This window comes from Nyctibius grandis, chromosome 1 (assembly GCF_013368605.1).
Source record: "Nyctibius grandis isolate bNycGra1 chromosome 1, bNycGra1.pri, whole genome shotgun sequence".
NCBI classification, from domain to species: domain Eukaryota; kingdom Metazoa; phylum Chordata; class Aves; order Nyctibiiformes; family Nyctibiidae; genus Nyctibius; species Nyctibius grandis.
In genome coordinates this window covers 29,430,107-29,456,436 of record NC_090658.1, presented here as the reverse complement: position 1 = coordinate 29,456,436, position 26,330 = coordinate 29,430,107, and the positions used below count along the sequence as shown (strand labels likewise).

The 26,330-nt window shown below is 36.4% G+C and overlaps 1 protein-coding gene across 1 annotated transcript in view; it reads right to left on the bottom strand.

Moving 5' to 3' along the window:
- The window catches only part of CAMKMT (calmodulin-lysine N-methyltransferase), a 243,312-nt gene that overhangs the window by 215,171 nt on the left and 1,811 nt on the right, over positions 1-26,330 (bottom strand). The window contains exons 2-3 of the mRNA XM_068400366.1: positions 22,945-23,111; positions 13,761-13,825 (exon numbers count right to left, since the gene is read on the bottom strand). Of these exons, the coding sequence (XP_068256467.1) occupies positions 13,761-13,825; positions 22,945-23,111 (232 nt within the window). The remainder of the gene's footprint in view (positions 1-13,760; positions 13,826-22,944; positions 23,112-26,330) is intronic.

Genomic DNA, 26,330 nt, shown 5'->3' with positions numbered 1-26,330 from the left:
CAAGGTAGTTGATCTTGAATATGTATTTAATATCACTATCATAATTTAAGTTTTTTTCAATGCTAGGTATGACAGTGTGTTTCTAATTCTGGAACTGGAAAATCCAATGGGAATGGGAAGGATGAAGGCTTCTTTTTAACAAGTGCTTTGAAAATAAGGAAAAGAATTCAAGAGGAAGTTTATCTGAGCAAACAGTTAGCAGGTATTATTTGAAGAGCTTCCAAAAGCTGTCCATCTCTCCCTTGGATTCATATGATTCTAGTTTCTTAGTGTATACCTGTTTTTTTCCCTTAAAATTATGATAAATTCAAAGACAGTATATTTTACTGTCCATTTAGAAACTAGTGTAGAGATCTTCGCTTTTAATTAACAAACCTGTATGACCATTTTATTCCTGTGTATCATTAAGCATTTTGTTGTTCCTACTGCCTTTTTGAGTAGCTATAGAACTTTAAAAGGCAGCTTAAAATCATTGGAGAATGCTGCCTTTTGCTACTACTACCATTTAAGTGTAATTACTTTTAAGTCAAAGCTTACAAAGCTGTTCTCATTTTCACGCCCAACTTTTACACTAAGTAAAAAGTCTGCTTCTTCATCAGAGAAGTCTCAAATTCTTTAAGAAGCATCCCGTATACAACATGGGATAATTAAACTGCTGTGTGCATTTGTTCCTAAACATTCATAAGTTCTTTAACTTGATGGCTATATGTAAGAGTTTCTTTATAAAAAACAATATAAACTGTGTTTTACCAAATCTAAATACAGATAAAGAAAGTGACAAATGTCTTACCACTTTAAAAAAAAAAAAAAATTGAACACAAGCTTTAGCTCATACCTTAGACCCATGGATTTTCACTTTTTCAAAGATTATTATTAAACTAAAAACAAATGCAACAAAACCAGTCCTTGTCATTAATTCCCCCCAGCCCCCGTAAGTTATTTTATATAAATAGTTGATTTTGGGTTTCGACACTCTCACAGATCTACATTTGAAAGCAACATCTACTAATCTCAGCTGCCAAACAAAACATTACAGTTCATAAATACTGATAGTTCACTGCTGCTTACTAAATAACTGCACTAGTCCAATCAAAACCAACCAAACAAAAACCACCCACATAAAAATATCTTCTGAGACAATCTATGATTAAAACATCTTCCTCTGTTACTTTAACCTAGGAAAATATGTTAGAATTGACTCACATTCACCTGTCAGTAACTAAGCCTCTCCCACAGCAGATGTGCAGCTGAACACCCTTTCCTCATAGGGAGGTTATATTGGTTAGTTTTCAATCGAAAATATAATGCATGATTTTAAAAGCAGCCTATGGTTGTGGACAAAATTATCAAACTAATTCTTAGTAATAATAAACAAACTCTGTTTATCTGGCTAAACTCATTTTTAGCAGAGTCTTTAACCACACAAACAAAAGGAAATAATATTTTCTACTTCAGGAATGTCCAATTAAAAATAAATACATCTACAAATTGTCTCAAATTGCCACAATTTCAAAATGAGAACCGATATACAGCAAAGATAAGGACCCTGTACACAAGCTGCTTGTCTGTATTATGTTTTATTTTGAAGACATTCCAGTATTTTTAGCCTGACAAAATTTATGCTAGGGTGCTGATTGGTCAAATGGCTTAAGAGTGTACAGTGTTTTAGCTGGGTGAACAGGTAAACTACATGGAACTGGATATGTGCTTACATTGAGACATGCATAAAGCTGCCGTTTTCACATTCTGAATTCATATCTACTGGCAGACTGCAGTGGTTTTTTTCCTGACATACTGTCATGAGGGATTACCCCACACGTTTAGTAATATCATTTCTTGTCTTACTGTCCAAAAGGAGCTCCAGTAAGTGAGCACATAAAAGCTATGAGCCCATTCCCTTTGCTAATTCAGGTGTGCTGGCCTCCCCTACTTTCATGAAACCACCTGGTGAGTGTTATAACCATCAGACTCATGTCTGAAACCAAATAAATTATACATAAAATCCACAGCTGCCACATGGGAGGTTAAAAAAAAAAGCTTCCTTCCATACTTTTTGATGGACACAGTTGAAGCACCTAAATAAAGGAAAGGATTTAAGACTGTGAATGCATCAGGTTAGGAACTGCAACTCCAAAGAGAGGGAGAGTTAATGACACACAAATCTTGGAGTGCCACCTGTGGTGAATTCCAGCCCATGCCACTATGTCTGTAGAAATGCCTCCTTACCTGAAGAAGGATTAAATTTTATTGTCATGGCATCTAAAGTTCAGTTCAGCAATACCCAAGTCTTTCTTCTGACACAGCTCTAAGTCCTTCACCTTAGATAACACAAACGGGTGGCATTTTAAATGAGCAGGCACTCCTGAAAATGTAGTACTGCACAATTTAACAAAGCCTACAATAAACCTACATGTGGGAGAGGTTAGAAGTCAGGTCTGACAGTGGCCCTCAGCATACCACCACTTGTAAGTTGTCTTGGTTCTGTCTCCCATTTCTACCCCACGAACAGCTCTGTAACAAATCCAGAGGCTTATGAGACTTCCTACCTGTAAAATGGATCTAATATTTATTTCACAGCTGTGATACTGTACAGATTTGTTAATACCAAAAAAGTGCTTTGGGGAGTATAGTGTGATAGTTACCTTCTTCTAAGCTGATAAAACCACACATTTAAACAAGACAACAAAACACTGCCTTAAAATACTGGAATTGGCCTAAATATAAGGGGAAACCTAAAAAAGAAATTGGAAAAAAAAAAATCTAGATAGTGAAAAGCACATTCAGCCATCACTAGCATAGATGGAAAGAAAGTAAATTTAATTCACAAAGCACAGGTTCAACAATAAATATCAATAGACAAGGAGTTGGTATTAAAAGGTATAACAGGCTCAAATCACTTTCTTTTTAGTCCTGAATCATAGAATCATTTTGGTTAGAAAGGACCTTTAAGATCATCAAGTCCAACCATTAACCCAGCACTGCCAAGTCCACCACTAAACCATGTCCCTAAGCACCACATTTATGTGTCTTTTAAATGCCTCCAGGGATGATGACTCCACCACTTCCCTGGGCAGCCTGTTCCAACATTTATAACCCTTTCAGTGAATACATTTTTCCTGATATCCAATCTAAACCTCCCCTGGCACAACTTGAGGCCATTTCCTCTCATCCTATCACTTGTTACTTGGAAGAAGAGACCAACACCCGCCTCGCTACAACCTCCTTTCAGGTAGTTGTGGAGAGCAATAAGGTCTCCCCTCAGCCTCCTTTTCTCCAAACTAAACCACCCCTCAGCCACTCCTCATAAGACTTGTGCTCTAGACCCTTCACCAGCTTCGTTGCCCATGGATATGACCTGCAGAATTCCATTTCTGAGGTGCAAGAAGCACAAACACATTTGAGTACTTCCAAATTACCAAAAAAGCCCCAAACAACAACAAAAAACCCCATCTTGCATTATTTTACATTCCATCACATTTATGGAACGTCAGAAGATGGGAGGTAGAGGGTATTAGGGTACAGGGCTATTACAATCCTCTTCCAGTTTTTACTATGCTAGTAAACATGTTACAAAAGCAGTACACATCTCAGTTTAGCTGGAGTTCTCCTTCAGGACACCAAAGAACTACAAGACAAAACCATGCATAGTGTCCTGGTTTGGCCTAAACCAGGCCGATTTTCCTTTCAGTGATTTTTACTTTCAGCTAAGTCTCCTCTAAATAACTGCACTTTCTGAAACTAACTGCATGTTTTTGCAGACAGTGTCTGCTTCCAGGACTGATAACGCTCGAAGTTTGTAGTTATCGCTGAGGCACCGGTAGGGATGTTGTGCAGTAAGGCTCTTGCTGTACTTTTTCTTAGAGAAACCAAGGTCACTGCTGATTCCTCACTGCTTACAAGTGAAAAGCCGAAGGGGGGTCGCAGCTGCAGCGGGGAGCAGACAGGGCAGGTGACCCAAAATTGACCAACGAGGGTATTCCATCCCACACACGTCATTCTCGGTATAAAGCGGGGGGATCACGAGGGTCTCGCGCCTCTTGCTCGCTCTTGCTCTTTCTGCTATGGCCGGTGTCCAAGGAGGACTCTGTCTGTTTTCCTGCTGCCCCCGATCCTGATCTGTGCATCCCTGAATCCAGCTCTCGACCGTCGCTAGGCCCAGCCTGGGCCTTCCCGGAGCCTGCCCTGCAGTGCCGGTGGTGACGTTGCCGACATCGGGGGAGCTCGATCTTGGTTTTGTATATACATATTTGTATATATTTGATTATTCCAATATTATTATTATACTCTTTTTCATTATTATAGGTTTATTAAAACTGTTTTAACTTTCCAACCCGTAAGTCTCTCTCCCTTTTCCCTTTCCCTTTCCCTTCGGGTGGCGGGGGGAGGGTTAACAGAGAGCGTCTGCTGCAGGTTTAATCGCCAGCCCAGCTTTAAACCGTGACACATAGAAGCTTAGCTAGGATACATCTGTAGTACAAATGATTAAAACAATGACTTTCAGGAACTGAGTGAAATTATAAGAAAGAAGATCTTCACGTGACTTTCAGTGCAGAAGACAATAATGCATTCTATAATTAAGTATAATGTTTCATTCAATTCATCCTCTCACTCATCTTCACATAATTAAAAACTCAAAACAGATTCATGTTTTTCATTCTTTTGTTGCTTATTCCATGATAAACAACAAAAAATAAATTACAGATTTTAATTAAAAAACCATTCACCTGAGCAACAAGATAAGAGGCTTGTGTACAGGGCAGAAGCAGTGGATGTCTTATATAAAAACTTTAGAAAGTCTTTTGACAATTTCATTGAAACACAGTCTAAATAAAATTTGGTTAAGACAGGTGCAGAGCTGATCAAGAAAACTGACTAGAGAATAATTCTCAATGGTTTACTGTAAAAGCAGGTGATTTTATCAGGTGGAGTTTCATAAATGCCTACACCAGATGGTGCTCTGTTCAGTGTTTTCATTAATCATCTAGATGATGGAAGGAATATGCTTATTAAATTAGCAATATATCAACTTAGGAAGTCCAGTATGTTGAAATACAGGCTTCAAAGGACAAAAGCAATGAATTGGGAGAAGTCTGGAAAGAGAGGAAAAAGTTCAACAGGGACAAGTACCAAGTATTGCACTTGGGTAAGAATAATCTGCTACATAAATACACAATCAGGAATAACTGATCCCTTTTGAAGAGGACCAGGATCTTATGGCAGGTCAAAAGCTCAACATGTGTCAAAGTCATGCTGTTGTAAGAGATGAAAATACAACACTGGGATTACAGGCTGTAAAATACTAAATCATCTGGTTTACTTAGCATTATGAAGGTCTCAACTGGACTATTGAGCCCAGTTTTGACAAACACTCTTCAAGAAAGATATAAACCAATGTGCAGAGCCTAAAGAAAAGTCAGAACCTAGCAAAAAAAGTAGCTTACGAAAAATGATAGAATTTGTCTTGCTTAACATAAGGAAAAGACGATATGACGTGATGACTTAAAATACCTAAAAAACTATTACAAAAGAAAATTTCATTTTTGCTAATGAGCAAAACAATAATAAGTTTAAGCTTTAGTAAAAAAGACTACCATTAGGTATCCGGAGATATTTTCTACCAGTCAGGAGACTAGATGTGAAATCACCATCGCTAGAACCAGGATATTCTGAATCTTTGTTTTATGAGCTAGTCACTCAAGTCTTTTGCAGGTAGGCTGCAGCCTTAATTAAAAACCACAAGGCTGGGCCTCCAGTAATTGATACAAAACATGCAGTTGTAGACATATTCCTCATACATTTTCCATTTACCAAACCACTTGTATAGGGGGGCTCTTTTAATCCACCAGGCTTACCAAAAATTAGTTCTTTAAATTTCTGGAATAATGCCGTGTCCATTTCTTTCCATATCATTGAAAATACTTTGAAAAATTATTTAAAAACATAGAATTTTATTTAACTCAATAAGATTATTTAATTTGTCAAGCTAGGTACATGAATAGTAGTTCTACATTGGATTTTCATCTGGTCACTGCTATGTAGATTAGTTTTCATTGTACTTTTCAGTCAGAACTATCATTAGACAAAAAATTTCAAATGGATATATTATTCACCAACAGTTTCAAACTCTCATTTCCAGAAATATTTTATGCAAAATAGTTTTGTTTGAATGTAATTCTGTGAATTGATGCTGAATTAATTTGAAACTTTTCACCTCAACATTTTCAAAAGAAGACATGAGTTCACCCATTTGAACATGATTTTTTAAATTTAAATACAATGTAACTTTTAAAAAGTTCTCTAAAAATCTCGAAACAAAACCAAAACAAGGTGCAAATTATGTACAACATTTCAGTTACATTTGTATGGAGAAAATGAAGAACAGGGACTGTCCTTGCTACCTCCACACTACAGCCACTGATGAAACTATATTATAATACAGAGAAATGCCCCATCTGACATGTAAGTCAGATCCCATCAGCAGCTTTGTGTGGTACGGAACAGAAGGTAGCTACTCAAGGATGTATTCCAAGCACGGCACTTCCTGAGCATGTTTTGCACCTCATGCCTGTACTTTTGTGAAGAGCAACACTGAAAGCATGGCTAGAACACGGCAAGTAAAAGGAACGGTGAAAACAAAAAGAATGATTACAAAGAAACATGCAAGTTCCACCTAAACTGCAACAACCTACAGCACATCAAGCTAAATGAAAATAATTTGAAACTATTTATTTCAATTATTCTCAAATTTGAAATATTTTAAGAGAAAACTTTACAATGCATTAAAAGACTAAGCTTAATTAATAACATAGTACATCTTAAAGGGATGCTTACCATTGTTATCCTACCCTATCTCAATTAAAAAGGTGATTAAGATAAATTGTCAAATGTAAAAGTAAAATCCATGAAATTAATTAAAATAATTCATACTCTTTTCCTTCTACCAATCTAATTTAAGGTGTTATACCCGATCTTCAAATTCTTTTGAATTTGATCCAACTTCTCATGATAATCCATTTAGAATACACAGAATACTTTCAAAATGCTTCAGATTATAGAAGGTCAAAACCAGTGCGCAAAGTCAGACTAGCACGAGTAGTACACTTAGAAACATACTTATGCCAACAATTTTTATAAAGAATAAGACAACAGATCTGATGCAAAAACCCAGCTAATCAGAGTGCCAAGGTACAAAAACACTGCTCAGCAATACAGAAGAATAACTGCAGTTGCTCTAATAGCTTCATATATTTTTACCAAAAGGTTCTCATTGGAATATCTTGAACAGGAGAACCAATTATTACAAAAACTGACCAAGGAAGAAAGAGGGTACTCAGAAGAGCTCAGCTGGGCTTCTTCACCTCCCATTTCTCTGAGCTGGTGCTATGTTTGAAAGTATAGGCACAGAGTCAGGTTATGTTGGAATATGTAGTAGAAAAAAAAATCCTTTAGAGGAAGCAGATCCCTGATCACAATTATGATTATTCTTTTCACATACAGGCTCCTGATAAAGAGAAGATTTTAGCGAGCAGGGAAAAGCAGAAGATTGCAGGACAGTACTTAGACAAATCACTGACGTTCCATCAGAGAACAGTTTCATAAAAACAATTCTGGCAGCAAGAGTAATTTAAAAGGTACCTGCTTCTCCCCATATACTTATTTTCTGCTCCATTCCATAAGCTTTATGCTGGTTATGTCAATGTGACTGCTTGGGATGATGCTGTAAACTGAATCAGTGAAGTAGATTGGATGGGGGAAGGAGGAAACAGCTGGTTTTCCTTAACCCTGATCATGAAATGTTTTATTTACAAGGAAGCTGCATAGTGAATAGTAAATTGTAGGTATCATAAATATGATATTTCATTGAAAACAACATATACTGTTGCTATCCAAACACTCTTCCAGTAAATTTATTTTTTGTTGAAGACTTTTTTCAAGAGGGTGTGAGGTTCTGACACAGTAAACAATTTCAAACTGCCACACTGGTGGAATGAGGGAAGGCTCAAAAGACAATGAGTGGCAGTTTCTTCAGGTGAAGATACTTACTGAGGCACAGCAAGGCAGGCAGCAAGTTGGTATGCTTTTTACCACAGAATACATTTCCTCTAAAAAAAGGGGGTGAAACTTCCACAGCAGCACCTGAAAAATGCAGTCTGCTCCCTTGTTGATTCTAGGTAATGTTACATGAAATACAGGAGCACCTCTGCTGCCATAAAGGATGCCATCCTATGCTTTTCCTCAGGGAGCATGATGGCATCTATCCTTCCAGGCATGATAAATCAGTAGCTGCCACGATCTCTCCATAAAGGAGCTCAGATACCTTTGAGTCACGCAGTGAGAGCTCTGAAGAAACAAGTAGCTCTCTGAACACATCTTCATATACTACTACAAGAAAAGAAGACCCCCCCCTCCTCATTCTAGTTATTTGAGAGGAAGGAAGAAAGAAGGAAAGGTACTTTGTTTTAAAGTAGATTTTACATTTTTTTTAAGTAAATAAAAAGAAGTTACACAATTACCAGTTTTAAACAAGCGTAATTTTAAAATTAATACAATCTGAAAAAAAATAAGTGAAAACTAAAAGGAGAAAATTAATTTATTTCTGTTTTTTTCCTCGATATGCATTTCCAAAAAAAACCCGGTGAACTTAAAATTTAAGAAAAATCCTTCTCTCATTATTTTAATGAAAAATATTATATGAAGGGGCAAAAAAAAAATTCTCCATTTTAGCTAGCTCATTTATTTGGGGGCGGTGGGGAGAACACATTAAAAAAAACCCCGTATTTTTCCATTATAAAACTTGTTGCACAGACTGGAATTTCTAAACATAAGATTAGCACAAACAAAAACAGTTCTAAGGATGGTGAGTAGGTGTTCTGTAACAGTAGCTGTGTCTAGACACTATGCTTTCAGGAAACCATGCAACGTTTTCCAGCAATAAAACTTTTTTTTTTTTTTTAAATTCAAGAAAACAAGTGAATATGTAATTCTACTTTTCTAGATTTCATATAGATTACCTGTTTCCCTGTATAAACAGAGGCAACAGAATTTAAAGCCATCCTATTTACGTCTACCCCAAACTGAAAGCTGAAGTCTTTGCAGGATCTACTGGCCTACAAGAGCAACAACTTTGGAATACGTGGCTGGGTAGCTCTGTAACTGTAGCACCCTCTGCTGCTTTTTTAGTTCCAAAACATGTAATTGGACACATCCAAGTAGAAAATAAAATTAATATATATTGGACATTTTGTTTCTTGACAATGGTTACATTATTAACTAATGCTATGTGCAGTTTACAAGAAAATGTTTTGCTACTACATATAGTATATTTGCAATTTTATACTACTAGAGCACTCTGGAATATCTTGTTTCTGTGTTAATATCAGGTAGATTCTAGATGAAAATCCCAAAACATGCTGTATTTCACTGCATAAAATTCTCCTTTACAGACACTGTAGCTTGCTTAGACTGATGGCAATTAGTAAAGAGGTTTATATTTTGGCCCTTGATCATTTCACTTAATTTAAATGTATATATAGTTTGAAATTATTACTGCAGGGATATAATTATACAAGCATTTCAGTCATAACTGCTTTCTCCCACTAGGAACGACAGGCGAAGGTGATACTCTCAAAAGCTCATTCCTGCAGAGTTTTCCTTGCTTTTTGGACGGTCTGTTGCAGAAGAGATTTTTCTTCTGCAAGGATGAGCATGGCATGTGGCTCCTGGAGCCAGCTGATGCTGTTCCACAATGCCACCACTGAACCTTCTGCCTGGGATCCATCAGTGCTTTTAAAGGACTATGTTAGGACTAGAGATGGTCTCAGGATGTACCATCTTTTTAACAGATGGCATACTGTTGTCTAAAATGAACAGACTGTTCCTGTCCTTCATTCTGGTCCTGATTTGCCTGCCTCCTGTTTATGCATAGAATTAAAGCTGAATGAAGTGCATTTAGCGTTTCATCCTGTCTGTGTGGAGAATTCATTTAGAGTTTTCACATGGAAACTGCTCTCTCCCAAAGGCTGAAAAGGAGAGAAAAAACTTTCACATTCTTCTCAGGAAGTGAAAACCAATTGTAATTTTTAGTGTGAGTTTTCATTCACAGTAGCAATCCTACAATGAAAATGCATGTTCAGAAATATTTTTGAAAAAGAGAGAATACAGGTGTAGGTACCAAGTTTGAACAAGATATTGTGCAGAGGCAATTTCCAGAGTTAACACCTGGGACTCTGCAATCCACCATTTACAGCTACTGCAGCTGGCTCCACTTTTGTCCTGAAGTCTTACTGGCATAAGGCAGCATTTTTGGAAGCAGTCACAAGTATTCCTCAAAAGCTGCTTATTGATATTTTATATAATGCTGCCAGCTAGTGGCACATCTTGTACTGAGTTGATATCTACTGAGAGTGTAGAGAAAGTGGTGTTAACGAGAGTCTGCTCTACCACTCTTCTTTTGATGGTGTATGGTGATGTGGCTGTTAAAGATCATAAGCAGAAAGATCAAAAAGTGAAACAAAAAGACCACAGAAATGCTCCCTGAAAGAGCTTGTTTTAACACAAGGAACTTAGGAACATTACTAGAAGAAACAAAAAACCTCCCCCTAAAACCACAAAAACCATGTTACTTGAAACAAATGATTATGTTTAAAAAGGATGTTAATATGCAACACATGTCAGTTTTTACGAAATCTAATCTGTTTAATACACAATTATTTCATAATCTAATAATCTCTAGCAAAACATTAATCTTCCTGATAAATACTCAGTACGGCAGTCAAAACAAACACACAGAACACTAAAATATCCAACTGTTTTCTGATAACTTGGTCCAAATCATTTAAGTGAAGTTTAGTGCCCAGTATATAAATGCTGACTATGCAGTGCGTCCTAAAAGAACACTAAAGTCTGTAATTATTCAATGGGTCCCCTCATAGAGCACGCTACTGTAGATGGGACTGATAGTATGTTCAATGCAGGCTAGGTCCATTAGTATTAGATGAAATAACCTAATCCCATTTAAGACCATTTTAGAAATGTTTGGCCTTTTTTTTAGGGTAGACTATCATTTGATAATATGAAGCTCTTAAAGAACACCAGAGCAATTGTAAAAAATAGTTGACCTAATTTTAGAAATACTACAACTGTAGTTACCTTTGGGGGCAAGAGGAAGCAGGATTACTACCTACCATTTCCACTGGGGGTTAACACAACCAGAGTCAAGAAATACACAGAAAAAGGTCAAAGAAAGAGACGATTCAAATCAAGGGATAATGGGAGGGCACACAAATTCAGTCAGGTATGATCCAGGTAGAGCAGCTCAGTAAACACACGGTTGGGGGAACTTTACTATGATGGTGTGACAGACCCATAGTTACTCTCGCTTGGGCACTGGAGACATTTACTCCATATAGGTGGTAGCAAAAAGTACAGTGATTATACTCCAAGCCAGTACTGCATGCTGCCAGAAGACAACTATTTTACAGTTACCCTAACAGAGTGTAATCTAGAGTGCTTAGTAAAATGGGCATAAATCAGTACTATGTACATCAATACAGACAGACACAGATATTTAAAAATGGGGAAGCACCAAATCTGGAAATGACTTGGCAAACACTATATATAATAGCACAGCATGAGCCCTCAAAGCAATACTGAATCCAAAAGGACAAATGTGAATCTTTGTACATACAAACAGTAAGAAGAACTACAAATGTCATATTACTTCTGTGTTAGCACTGGTGTTGTGCTTATTAGAGTGTAAGTCTTGTCCTACTATCTGCAATCTATAAGTAGCTGAAATATTGGAAAAAGTTAACAGAAGAGCCAAGAGCACATCTAACAATAGGAAAACATACAAAAACTTTAGCAGAGTAATTTATTTGTGTTAATAAGGAAATTTGTGTAGATGTATCACAATCTTAATCTTTGTTCTTTGTGTGAGTACTTAAGAAATCACGTTACCATGTTTAACAGAGTAAGGCACACTGTCTTGATCCAGTATGCGAAGGTTAGTATGCAAGCACTTTCAGACATAAAAAAAAAAGATTTTCTCTGCTGATCAAAATAAATACCCGAGTTGTTACATAATGAACGAATATAACAATATTTTTTCTGGATCCAAAACTCCATTTTGGATTTTTTTTTTCCTAATTTTCTCCCTTATTGAGAACAGTTGTTGAGAATAAAGTAACTTGTTATAAAAGTCCCTCTAGCTTCCTATTCTGAGAATCTATAACACCAAATCTCTCTAAATGCCTCCCATAATTTAAGCAAAGCATTTTCTTCCAGATCCTAAAAGTCTTAAATCTAAATGTTTTTATCATCTAGCTCATAATGTCTACATCTGTAGCTGATGTCAACCATAATTACAAATGAGAATTTTCTTTCTCAGCCTTAATATAATTAATTTAGATATTCATATATCCCTTAGAAATAATTTTCATTCAGAAATGAGAGAACAAATTTCTCTTTGGCAACAGTTAAAGAATATATCCGGAAGTTGTGTGGTCCTGCCACAGAATAGTCTTCAATGTTCTGAATGGAATGAAAGCTAGCAAATTTTAAAAAGGAGAGCACACAGTTTATGATTATTTTTTCCTTTTGAAGAAAGAAGTTTATTAAATAAATTGACCTTTTTGCTAATGAAAAGCCAATGTTTATTGAAACATAGCTTTGGAATACTAAGACTGGAGTTTTGAGATGATACACATATATATCAGAACACTTTCTATACCATTGCTTTGATAAGGAAGAAGAGATATGCGCACATTTCTTGAATATCTGGCAAACTTACAGAGATCCCCCCCAACTTTATTCTATCAGTTTGCTTGTTTGAAAACAAACAAACCAACTTGAGAAATAAGGTAGAACAATCAAACAAGAATTATATCTGTAAACGTTAATTATATAATAGTAATTACTCATTACATCAAAAACATTTAAATATTTTTGCTCAGCTTCTTTTCCATGATCTACCATGGTTTTATAATTCAAGTCCATTAATAGCACAGATAATTTTATTAATAAGTATACTGAAGCAGAGCCATACTGGGTCAGACATTGAAGGTCTACTGACAGCTCATCTTGTTGTGGGTTAATGCGGCCAGTAACTGATGCTTAGACAAGAGTGAAAGATCAGGACAAAGATATCATCGTATTGCCCCATTAATCCTCCTAACATCCACCACTTCCTAAGCCATAAGGGGTGTCTTTATATTTAATAGCCACAGTGAACTTTTCTTGCACAATTTTTTTCCCTTTGCTTTTTCAATTCATGTCATGTTCTAGGTTCCAAAACATTCTGTGGGGAGGAATTTCACAACTTGACTGTGTGCTTTTTTTTTTTTTTTTTTCCTAGTTTGAGTTTGCCCTCTCCAAGCTAGAAGTATCACTGTTTGCTTCCTGTGTCCTTGCACTGCTGTTCCTCAGACAGTCACTGCTGGCCGCTGGCCAACACAAATCAACGGGCTAAACCAATTTTTTGTCCAACCCAGTTCAGCTGCTCTAATGTTCCCACTGCAGTCACAGAACCAAAAATAACCTGCACTGGGATGACTTAAGGGTGTATCCACACAAACAACTGTGCTACATAAAACAGCGTAACACATAAAACACTATGGTAGGTAGATCCGTATCTCTGACCACAGTAATGGTGTTTCTCAGCTAAATGAAATGGTTATTGAGGGCTTATACAGAAATATTTTATATCGATACAATTAGATTTCTATCAACACAGTACTGTATTTCAATAAACAATGACTTACAGACATTCCCCGTGTTGTCGAAACTTGTAAGAACATCTTTAACATTTAAGAGTCCGTTGTGAAATCTGGAAGAAAATATAGTGACTTTAATAACATATAAACAATCAAAAAACCCACCATCTTGCCTCTTCAGAAAAGAGGTTCACTGCACACGTTCTCTTCTCACAAACCCCTTTCACAGCCAGAAGGCAAACAGGCATTACTGTGGCCACCAGGGGGAAAACAAGGGGACAATCACTAGTCTTCAAAGTTCCATCACTGAAATCCATGAACCAGAAACATATTTCTCAGAAACTACTACTTTATCAAAATGAAAACATTTTCAAAGAGCATCAATTTTTGTTTAGTTGTGGAAGTCACATATAGGAAAGGAAGAATTTTGGTAAAGCGATTTCTTTGAAGAGGAAAAACAAAAGACTATTTTTGAACAGCAGCCGTACGCACATTCCTTACTTTCTCCCACAAAATCAAGAACGCTTCATTTAATTAATGTGAACAATGAAACTGATTAATGTGTTCAGTGAACTGCATTTTCTTTGGTTTTACATTTGCATAACCCAACTGAAACAAACATTCAAAACTAGGGATAATAAATTAATTAACTGAATTTCACATACCAACTGCAAATTTTAGAACACAGTGAGCAAAACACTGATGGTAGCAGAAAGAACATGCACCAAAGTTGAAAAAAAATTTGCCTAAGAAGCTTCCTCTAAATGTTTATAGATGTCAGGCTAGCTGGATTCACACACACAAAAAAAAAAGAGCAACTAAAATTTTTTTAACTATTGAGCTAATCTAGGCCCAAAATGAACAAAAGAAAAAAATCTTACACTTTACAACAATTGGATCACATAGCTGTTTCACAAATGCATTAAAAAAATCTAAAAAGAATTCAGCAAGGCAGTAAAATATGAAAATACAGTCTTTTAATAACATTTCAAATATAGCTTCGAGGCTGCTTAGGAACATACTAATTTGAAACACTGAAAAAAAGAAAATCAAAGAAATCAACAACTCGAGCACCTACAAAATTAGTTCTCATTCTCTCAGCTTTTATTTCCCAAAGATTGTTGTAGAAGTAACAAAAAAAAACTCCAACCTTTTTGCAAATACAAAACTGTATATTTACAGAGCAAAAAAAGCTATTTATAGCTTCTGATAAGCATAAGCATTAAATAAAGAAACATTTACAGTTAAATTCTGAGAAGTGCAAAACAGGAACTAGACTAATTATTAAAAAAAATATCAAATGAAAATCAAGTTAACAGAAACTGAAAGGAGGTCATAAACAGAGGCAACAAAATATATTAAAGATGTTATGAAAGATTCGACTGGACTTTAGAGCTCTTCTCCCAGCTACATAAAAACATGAAAAATACATTCCTCAGCTGCAGTAGAAGCCTACAAGAATTCTGACAGATCATCAGGACTAGAAGTGTACTTTTTTTTTTCCCAGTTTGTTTTCAATCAGATTGGCTAATCAATGCAACAGAGTTAATTCAAGGGAAATGACAAGAAAGTGGACAGGATCAGTAGTTCTGCCAGCCACAGACTGTCCCCTGCTGATTCAGCATCCTACAAACGCCACAAATGTGCATATGTCTGACACAGTTAGGGTCTCTCAGACAGCTGTGAATGTCTCATCTTTTAAATGAATGTAAGATGGGGGGAGGAGATGCTGAGACAGTAAAGAAATATTTTAATCTTTGTTGGCATGCAAATTAGTCCTGGAATAACATGTTTTGGTTTGTTTTTCTCTCCCCTCAACTTCTTTATGTACATAGTCCATATACAAAGGAGATTTATCCTGCAAATCTCCAAGTGAAGCAAACAAAGGTGAGGATGAACAATTTAGCAATTAAGTACCTGTAGTTCAACAGAATGCTACGAACAAAGAAAAACAGAAGTAAGGGGAGTGTCCTGGTCTTGAGAAGAATACAATTTATATACTTCAAGGTCAAAAGGTAGAAAAAGGCAAAAAAGGGAAATGAAACAACCACAGCACTGGCCTTAAAATTATCACTAAATCAAATTTCAGGCTGTTTCCAAAATAATGGTTTATAACTGGAGATGCGAAGTGGGCAAATCCGAGTACCTCAGACTGAAGAATAAGCTAAGATTCCACAACAGATGCATGCCACACACTTACCATTTTTAAGGTTGTCCTGAAATTTGGGGATGTTTTATTTAACTCAACGAATGTTCATCTACATTATTATTTTTGGTACACTAAAGTTTTCATTAAAGATCAGTTCTTCCTCTGATTATAAAACATTCTTTCCATAATTAAAATCAATGCACACAAATTTCAAACATATTCTTACATTTATTATTCAGTGACCAAAAGCTTGTGGTGTCCAAGTACAAACACAACACACCCCAACGTTTGCTCTCTTGGCCAGCAGAGGCATTTTGCACAGGCACCCTTTTCTGGCTGCCTGCAACATTCAAAGTCTCTAATTCTGTCTCAGCAATCTCTGTCTTGCTTTCACAAATATTGTTCATGGCAAGCACATAAGTGAGCCATAATTTAATGATGAGAAGCACCCAGCTTTGCTATGAGGGACTTCCCTGCTTCTCCTTAATCTTCCAGATGCCTACTCCACACTCATCGTGAAACAGGGCAGGGTTTAACAGCTGCTTCCTTTAGTCTGATCAGCTTGTGAAACCTTCACTGAACAAAAGCAGGGAGCAAGCTCAATCTCCTAGAATGAGAGGAGGAGCCATTATCTCAACAGTGATCTGGACAGCAAAGCCACTCTCATTAACTCCAAAATCACGTCTCAGGTCTTAACTATATTACCATTATTGACTCTTTTAAGAGTACTCCACATTAGTAATGATGAATCTTCCAAAGTCCATTAGCATGACAGGAAAATATCTCTTCCTGATGATAAAGTTTTTTCTCCCTATAACAGGCTAAAGAAGAGGCACTTAAATTCCACTGGTAACCACTTAACAGTTATGGAACCCAAACAGTGAAGAATTGAGCATAACTCCTATTGCAGACAAGTTTTAGGACTGAGGAAAGCAACATGCCAACAGCTGATCTACCTGTGAAAGGGAGAGCTCAGGGAGATGCACTTCCAAACAGCAACAGCCACATGTTTCTCCATTTGGAGGACTGTATTTGTAGACCCTGCAAACTCTGCACCAGCTACTCCCCAATCCTTTTCCATCACAGATCTGACTTGCAGACTAAAAGTTACATGCACCTGTAAATTCTCTAACCCCAAATTCTGCCATAAATTTCATGCTACTCAGTCCTGCACCTAAAAACCACTGCTTCTAGTTTGGGATCCACTGCTCTGCATATACCTCCCTAGTAGTTCTGTAAGAGCTGCTGCTTTACTGTCCCATCCCATCAGCTGCTCCTCCATTACCTAGTCCAGAGAAAACTGCCAATACACGTCACATCTTGTTGTTGTCATAATCACAGCTTTCCACAGTACGTCTTACAAACTGCCCATAAAGAGTTTGTAAGTGTCATGCACACTGAATTATGAAAGTCAAGGAAAGGAACCACAGAAGCTTGTGGTTAAATCCCCATAAATTTCCACAGGCATCTCAAAATACAAAAGAACGTGAGTATTTAGTGCTTTGGCATATGTCACGAATGTTGTACAGTTCAAAGAACTTCTTTGAAGTTCAAAGCTGTGATTGCCGAGATCAGCAAAGTACTTCAAACAAGCATAGGTAAGCATCATGGAGAAAGTGAATCTCAGGCCGGCGTGCTTAATCTGATCTACAGTGTTCTTATAAGTCTTCAAGGTACAATATGTAAAAATTTCTATGGCTGAGGTAGTGAGTTGAGTTATAGAAGACAAATCTATGAATGATACAATATTTTAACTCATGTTTCTCCTGATATGAAGCAAAGCAAAATTCCTTACTCTGGACTATGAATAAGTCAGCTTTGGATGTATAAATAAAGTCAGAGAGAGCGATCTTTAAAATATATTAATGTTCCTTCCTCTCCAATTCAGGCAACACAAGTGGCAGACTTTTACATGTATTTATAAATAGCTGCAGACAGTAGAATAAAAATAGCTCCCTATTAAGTTATGCTTCCCATCAACCATAATGAAACAAAACTAAGTTCCTTCTCTTCTTTTATATTATTCTTCAACTGAATGAGGAAAAATAATACAAATAACTAAACACATACTAAACTGAAAAAAACTACAAAAACTAAGATAGACTACGTTTCCATATAATACTCAAAAAAACCCCACAACACATTACCATACATTATTAACCTGGATACAAAAGAAAACTAGAATATTTGTGGAAAATGAAAGACAGGATAGGGGTAAAAAAGTTACTGTTAAGGGTACTTTACAAAAAGGCTTGGTGAGTGTCACCATCAATTGTCACTTGCCCAGTAAGAATCTTAGAGTTATCTGCAAACTTTGTTATCTGATCAGATGCTTTTCCTGGGCCAGAGTATAGCAAAACAAGGTAACTTCCCTTTCACTCCAGTTCAAGATCACAGCTTAATATGGTAAGAACCCAAAACAATGGTTTCTTTGACTACAAATTCTTTTTACAAATACACACATCTGGGGCAATGTCATGGAACAGTCTTAGCTTGATCAGTGAATGAAAGTAGTATGTTGCCAAATCACTTTTTACCTGGTTCCTCAATTTCCTCCTCCTGTGGCCAAGCTTTTATGCTGCTAAATCCACACATTGTCTCTTAGCGCGCAATAAATGGAAGAAAGCAAGTTTATCATATCCACACAAATTGTGGATACTCCATAAGGAGTAAGCAATGTCCCTTGGAATCTGTTTCCCTTCTTTTTTTTATGTCTATCCCTAAAATAAAAATCCATTAAAACTTCAAAATGTTATTAGCAGAAATATCCTATAGGAATAGCCAATAGAATTACTCCTGAACCATCTTCTAACACACTACTTGCCACAGACAAATAACATGCTTCTCATTTCTAAACCAAAGGTCTACAATAATCTAATAACTTCTTTCATATTTTTATCTAAAGGTTCATTCATATTCAGAATAAAGGCATGACATCTTGCAAAGAACACTTAACACTCTTTACAAAGATTTAACCCTTCCTGTAAGCTGCTGACATTGTTCTTTTCAGTTCCGCATTTTAGTATTTGAAACATCAAATGACTGATCAATGGAAAATATTTTACCACAGAAATAACTTATTTCTTCTCTAATTGCTTAAAATAAGCCTACAATTTTAAAGTAAATCCATATCCTGAAATAGAAAATTTGAAGATATTGATTGCTCCTTTTTTAACTCTAATAAAAGAGTAATTTTCCTGTCTAAAAGACAGACACCATCTCCACAGTGAGACACTGCATCTTTATGATCTATCATCACTTCATTGCTAAAACTATTAATACAAAATTTAAAAGCACATTCTTGACTAAGAATAGAAGGATTTAGAAATGCAATATTAAATAAACATTTAAATGGCTCTACTTACTTACTATATATCTTCCTATACCAAAAAAACATGTATGTAGCACATGCATAATTTTTAACAGCAAAATGAAATACCCCCAAAGTTAAAAAGGACTTGAACAAAGCTAACAAATAAACATGACAGTTTTATGGAAAAAAAAACAAACCATATTTTTAATAGAGAAAAGATCCAGAAGGCCAGATAATACCTGTAATGAAAAATATCTTTTTCCACTTCAAGATTTCAAGAAACTTCACTAAAAATTACACTCATTAGACACTCTTTTTCATACCCCAGAGCTACCATGAAGCACTGTAGTACCTATACAAACTTCAAGAGACCACCTTCCACCACGTATTGTGAATCTACATTTCATTAAGCACACTAGAGATCACTCTTTAACCAGAAGAGTTGTGGGGATTTTTAAAATGAGTCAATGATGTCACTTCAAGGATCTAGTCAAAATGGCATATAAATCCGGCTTAAATTTTTTAAGTAAAATTTGCCTTATATTGGTGCTTCTTACTTCCTGCTTTGGAAGATTTATTATTAAGAATGATTCTAAAAATAAGCTAGTGACAGAAAAACATGGCATAAGCTCTTCTTTCCCAAATGTGAATCCAACCTGAATTTGGTTAGAAAAATAGCAGCTTCTTAAAACAAGCTGCATTGAGAAGTTCAGAAAAGCATGCACGTGACTGGTAGCTCCTACTGAAGCTTCTATTTGCCTAACAAACTGGTCCCCACATCCCTCTAGAGCAGTAATTCCAGCTAGGTCATAGCATATCTGAATACACAATTTGATCAGTTTTGATAGCCCTTGAACTGATATAGCTTGACCTTTATACTTTTTGCCAAAAGCCAGTAACAACCTTATGAACTTTTTAAAGTATTTAGTCTTGTCAAGATATTAGCTGACAACCCTTTTAACATCCAACATATGCAATGAGCTTTCCCAAGAAGATGTTAATGCACAAGGAAAACATATGTAGATGAAAATTCAAAAGCACTTTTGTCAAGATTTTAGAGGGGCCATAGCAACAATTTTTTCCTGACGAAAAGATATATGAAAAGGCTCTCCTACTCAAGCACACTGTTCTGGGTTTACCTGACTGATGTTATTGTTAAAAATATGCTAATAATATGCTCTTGTTACCTTGTTAAAATTGTTTCTGATGATAATTAATTTTTGCCAATGGGAGGATAAAAATGAAAGGAAGACTGTCAGACATACAGAGGATCCTTAAGTTTCCAAGACATGATCAGTTCTCAAAGATCCAGGAATGCTTACTCCAATGCTTACTTTCTTCTCTTCTAGATACACAGTTTTCAGAGAGAAGAACTGTTGCTCAGTTATGTATGTTAAACTGTTATCTTTACCCTCTTAAATTACTGTTTCTGCAAAAACAGGGAAGAAACTTTATTTAATACAGACTTAAGGTAAAGCAGATTTTGTTGCAGGTATTTATACTTTGCCCCTGGCAAAATACACAGTGAGTATTTTCTCCTTCCCTTCATCATCCTGCAATATTCTGAAATAATAAGTATATGCTATATATTGCCACTGCTTTAATATGGAGAGAAAACATTTTAATACAGAAGTGTAATTTCTGATCATTATCCCTAAAATGATCTCAGTGATTACCATTTTTATAGACCACTGAGTATCTTCTAGAAAGGAACAAAATACAGGGGAAAAAATAAAAATAAAAATCCCCACCAGGAGACAATCTCCCTATTCTCCTCAATATACAGTTTTTGAAACCCAATGTGAGCCTGCTCCAGCACAGAAATTGGATGTTTCCATTGGCTAAACTCAGAGGAATATAAAAGGTAAACAAAAAATACCCATACTTAGAATACTATATAATGATCACCGATAATAAAATCATGCATGAACAAACAAGCTTGTTTGCAGTCTACAGTTTGAGCTGTGTCCTATTATTAATGAAGCTACTATTAGCCAAATAAAAAATATTAAATAAAATTACGACATGGGAAATGATGGAAACAGAAGTGCACAAATATCAAATGTCAGAGCAGGATCAGCCTGACATTCCCTTGGCTTCTGTACTGCTTGCACAGGTGAACCCTAGCTCGCCTCCTACCTTCCTTAAAACTCCTGTAACCAGTAAATCAAGTAAGTGACACCGACTGTTGCAAACCATGATAGTGAACTAAGGAGACTGAATGAAGAAGGTCAGGACTGCAGTGTAAAGGAGCTCAGCCTAAACTGCTCAGCCTAAATTCTACCTAAATGCCTTAAATTCTACCTAAATGCCTTACACTTCCTATTACCAGTGTGCCCCCAAAGACCTAAAACCAGGGAATAGAGACACTGCACAAAGAGATGAAGTAGACTGTGAGCATCTGGATGAATATGTAGCATTCGCTGGCAGTTCACTGGAAAAGTCCATACGCAGAAAAAACACTGTACCTACTTCTATTACAAATAGGCAACATTTTCAAATGGAAAAGTTTTCTTTTGAAGCCTTCTAATGTCAGTAAATATAAGCTTGGAAAATGGAAAATCAAGGCTTCATAAAGCCCTAAACAATTTCATATTTGACTTTTCACCCAGCTGCAAACTTAAGGCAACCAGCATGTAGTGTTGTGCGGTTGGTTTTTTCTTTGTCTTGGTTTGTTTTTCTCTCGTTGTTTTGTTTTACAACCTTTCAAAAATGTCACTTAATGATGGTCACTTGTTTGTGTTAGATCTTAGTTTCCAAGACTTATTTTAATTTAAAGGTCCCAGTTAAATAAAAATGCACTTTACAATTTCGATGACTCAGGGTCTCCAGAATATCCTCTACTGTGCACAGAACACAAAATCCTACACCCTCAGCAGGGCTAATTAGGGGCTGCAAAACAAGTATTGATTTAAAGATGCTTAAGTTACTGTTGCAATGATACCTGTTGAGGCAAAACCAAATTATAGATATGTATAAAACTGAACAAGGTAAAGGAAACCAAAGCAGGAGAAAGGGAGGAAAAAAAAAACCCAAACCCCCACATAGTAATGAAGGGGAGCTATAAACTTTTCTGTTTTGCTAAAGCTACCAAGAACTCATTAACAATCCTTCAGAAGGTTTTTTGGGGGGGTTTCAAGGGTTTTTTTTGGTTTTGGGTTTTTTTTGTTTGTTTGTTTTCTGTACCCTTTTTTTTTTTAAATGCAGATATCTTCATTTGTTTTACCTGCTCTAATATAAAACAGATTTCTTCATTAGCCATAAAGCACTTCTGTAGGAAGAGGAAATTTTTTATTCTTTTGTTTTGCAAATTGGCTTCCAAATTATCATTGAGTTTTACAAGAGCTATTAAGAAGAAAATTGAATAAAATATAAATCACTACCAAAAAGCTTTTAGAACTTCATGAATAACATCACGTCATTAAAATTTTTATTAAGACCACAAGTAAATGTGTTCATTTTTTTCACATCTTATTTATATCTGAAGAATGTCAAAACAGAAAGTTATTAGAAATATAAAATAAATGTTCACATTTGCATAGGTACAATCATCAGTATTTTCACCCAAGCTCTGCCACTTCAGTGAAATGTACTGAAAAAAAATCATACAAGCTGCTTACCGTAACCAACAACTAAAAATAACACCTAACAGTTTATTTGTAAACTATGCCCAGTTATACAAAACACTGGAAGAATGACTAATGAGTTTTATATTTGAGGCCTGCCTGTATAAGATCTCAGGAAGTACTTGAAACTTAAATGATGGTTACCTTAAGGACACATTATATTCAGGATAAAAGATGCTTTTATACTGAACCCAGGTCCCAGTTTCCTCTTCTGTATTCTGGTCTTCTATTGAAAAGAGATTGAACGATGCAAACCTTCTTACAGACACTTGTTGCAGATGCACATCTTTCAAGTGCTTTTTCTTCAGAACCTTTGAAATTAAGAACAAATTAAAGTTTAAGAATAAAATTTCCAAGAAAATAACAAACACAGGCTTATCTAACTGAAGAGGCAAGCCTGGAATCAGCCATAATAGATATGCTATCAGCCAATAGTTATGAGTAACCAGTCCGAGTATGTCAAGCCTGAGAAAAATAACAGTGGTATTGATGGTAAGGGTCAAGAGAATGGGTTATGAATTTATTATGTCTCAATAACTGTAAAGCAAATGTACTGCGTTCAGAAGTACACAAAGTTGCTTTTTTAACTCCCACTCCAGCAAACCCACACCAGAATTACAGAGGCAAACTGGGTTCTCCCCTATCCTCCCATCACCACCACAATGAAAGTTTCACAGACCAAGCAGTGCCCTCACCAAGCAATTTCTGTGCCACTCACTGTCCCTATAGATGAAAAAAGAAAAAAATAAGCAAGGGGATCTTCTGTAGAAATGACTAAACCCAGAACATGATCCTCGGGGCCTGAGTGATACATGTTTGCCAGGTAGACTATTTCCTAGCCTAGAAGTCCACTGCCGCACACTTGCAGAATTGCTGCTGGACTTGCCTGAGTTGAGAAACTTGCTACCTGTCCCAGGCCTCAGACTTTCAGATGCCACAACTGCATATTCCCCTACCAGGCCCCCATAAGGGGACTGATGCATTAGCCAACCTTTACGTGAGCCCCAAAATACATTGACAGCACCAAGTTCCATGCTAAGAGACTGAAGAACTCAAGGCAGTGGCAGAGACAGAACATGGCCGTTCACATTTTTTAAATGGCCAAAACACTTGTTCAGGAAAGTGAAAACATGGGCTTGCTGTCCTGCATAGTCCACCGCACTCAGCTGTCTTCTGGGAGTGAGATATCAGCTCCTGCATACAGGAAAACTTGGCACCCAGCCTGTTAGAGCTGTATCATCGCACAGAAGACAACTGGCATTTCCCTGCCAGACAAAAAGGCTTATTCTTTAGGTCAGTGATGTGGAAGGAGAGATGTCCTGGGTTTAACTTCTTTCTCTTGACATTGGACAAAATACATAAATATTTGCCATTGCATTTTTAAAATGAAGGTGCATAAGCAGTCCACAGTGACGAAAAAAAAACAGAGCAATAAATAACTCATCACTATAAATAGACAGAGTTACAAGGAATAGCTCTACTGAGTAGGAGAGCATCACAATTTAGTTTTTCGCCAACCAATCTGAAGTCAAATGAGAAGTAGCTCTCCAGAATTATGAAAACTTGAAATGGCAGCTTTGCCTACGGGATGCGTAAAACAAAACAATGGGACAGTGATTTTTTTGCTGCACCCAACCTTTGTCGACCATGCTTTAACTGGAAATGCACGCACATCCAACAGCCTTACAGTTTGGTGCCATGACCTATTATTTTGCAGGATACTTGGAAATACTACATATGTGAGCAGAGCAATTGTATTTGCTATGCTGATAGTTTCTAACAGCAGGTCTGATGCATCAGGCTTATTGCTTTTGGATCTATTTTCATTGGCAGGTCTCAGCATATGAAAGGCACAGGCATTTTCATCAAAGTATTAAAAACGGCTGTGTTCTGTCCACACTATTTCTTCTACTTTTGTAACACATGGGAAAAATACACGCATGAAGAAAATCGCAAAAATATCAAAACAGAAGAACCAAATTAAAAGACCAGCAGAGTTAAGACCTTCGTATAATAGTGGCATGCCTGGAAACAAAACGGACCATCTTGACAACTAAAGAAACCCAAGACATAATTTTCAGAACAGCACGTTGTTTTGGGGCTCTTTTCCCAAGCAAAGGCGAGCCATTACTAACAGGAAAAGAAATCCAGCAGCAATAACACTTTTCTGTTTTCATTTTTTTGTTCTACAGAGACATCTTCTAGCCGCTCTGTAAAATGCATTTGCTGGGTTGGCAGAAAATCTCATGAGCATTGTGATATTTTTTAAAAAGCATCGTCAAACTGTCTCCTGTTCTAGAAAGATTCTAGGAAAATATTACCACAGATCTCAATCACAGGGCCCTTGGTATTTAATGACAATATTAGGACCATATTTAGGACTCACTATAAAACCTAAAGATGTTCAATCTCTCTTTAAAAAAAAACAAAAAACAAACAAACAAACAAAAAAGAGGCCACTGCCCTGCCCTCACTTTAGCTTTTATTTTTCAATTCTAGAAGCTAATGTACATTAACAGGTGAGTGAGACTTCTGTGAGAAGAAGAGCGAGAGGAAGGTAACAGGCAGAATAAATATAGAAAGCTTACAGATTTCAGGGAAGTTTTCATAAAACTTTCTATAGGAAGCAAGCGTATGTATAAGGCGCAACTTAATTTACACCTATTTGTCTAACTTCCCTGCTAAAGACTACAGACAGGATAATTTCATTAATTGCACAGACTGGCAGAGCTCAAAACACAGCCTTAGAGAATTTACTCCAGTCATTTATAAACGCACATGTGTAACGTACTTACCTTAGCACTTTTTTTTTTAAGCAAAAAATATTTTCCATGATTATGACACGCTCAGTTTAAAAATATTGCCCAACTTCAAACTCAGTACATACATAAAACGTTTTATTGATAAAGAACACATATGTAATTATGCAAACCCCTGGTTCTTTATGCCAGCTTCATAGGATACCTGATAAAAGGGCTTTTTTTCTTAATTAAATCAGCGAGCATGCACTCAAGGATCCTTACCATAGCAAATCAATTTGTGTATGCATTGAATGAAAGCAAATTCAATATATAAACACACCACAGAACTGATTTCACGTAAGGCATTATTATAAGCAGCATGAAAAGCATTTTTAAAAGCACTGTAAGAAAAACTTTGACAGTGCTCCTTTAAAGATGGCTATAAAGGAAGGTTGCTACCTTCTTCCAATCCATAGATAGATCCGAGCAGCAGTGTAGTAAAGAGTGCAGAACTGATTTTTACTTCAGATGTACCAGTAAGATTAAATTGATCCTTGCTCATCGTACCACAGAAAAATCAACAGAAAAGCTACAGAACATGGAAAAACCCAGGGCATCTCCAGAGGAAAAGGTCACAGATACATGTAGTTTGAGGAAGAGATGGAAGCCTTCTCCCCAAATACCTACATGCACCCCTCACACCCATTCCATTGTTATGAAAAGTTCCTTATGATTTTAAGAGACAGAGACATGCCAAAGGCAGTATGTTGAAAAGAAACAACAACTAGT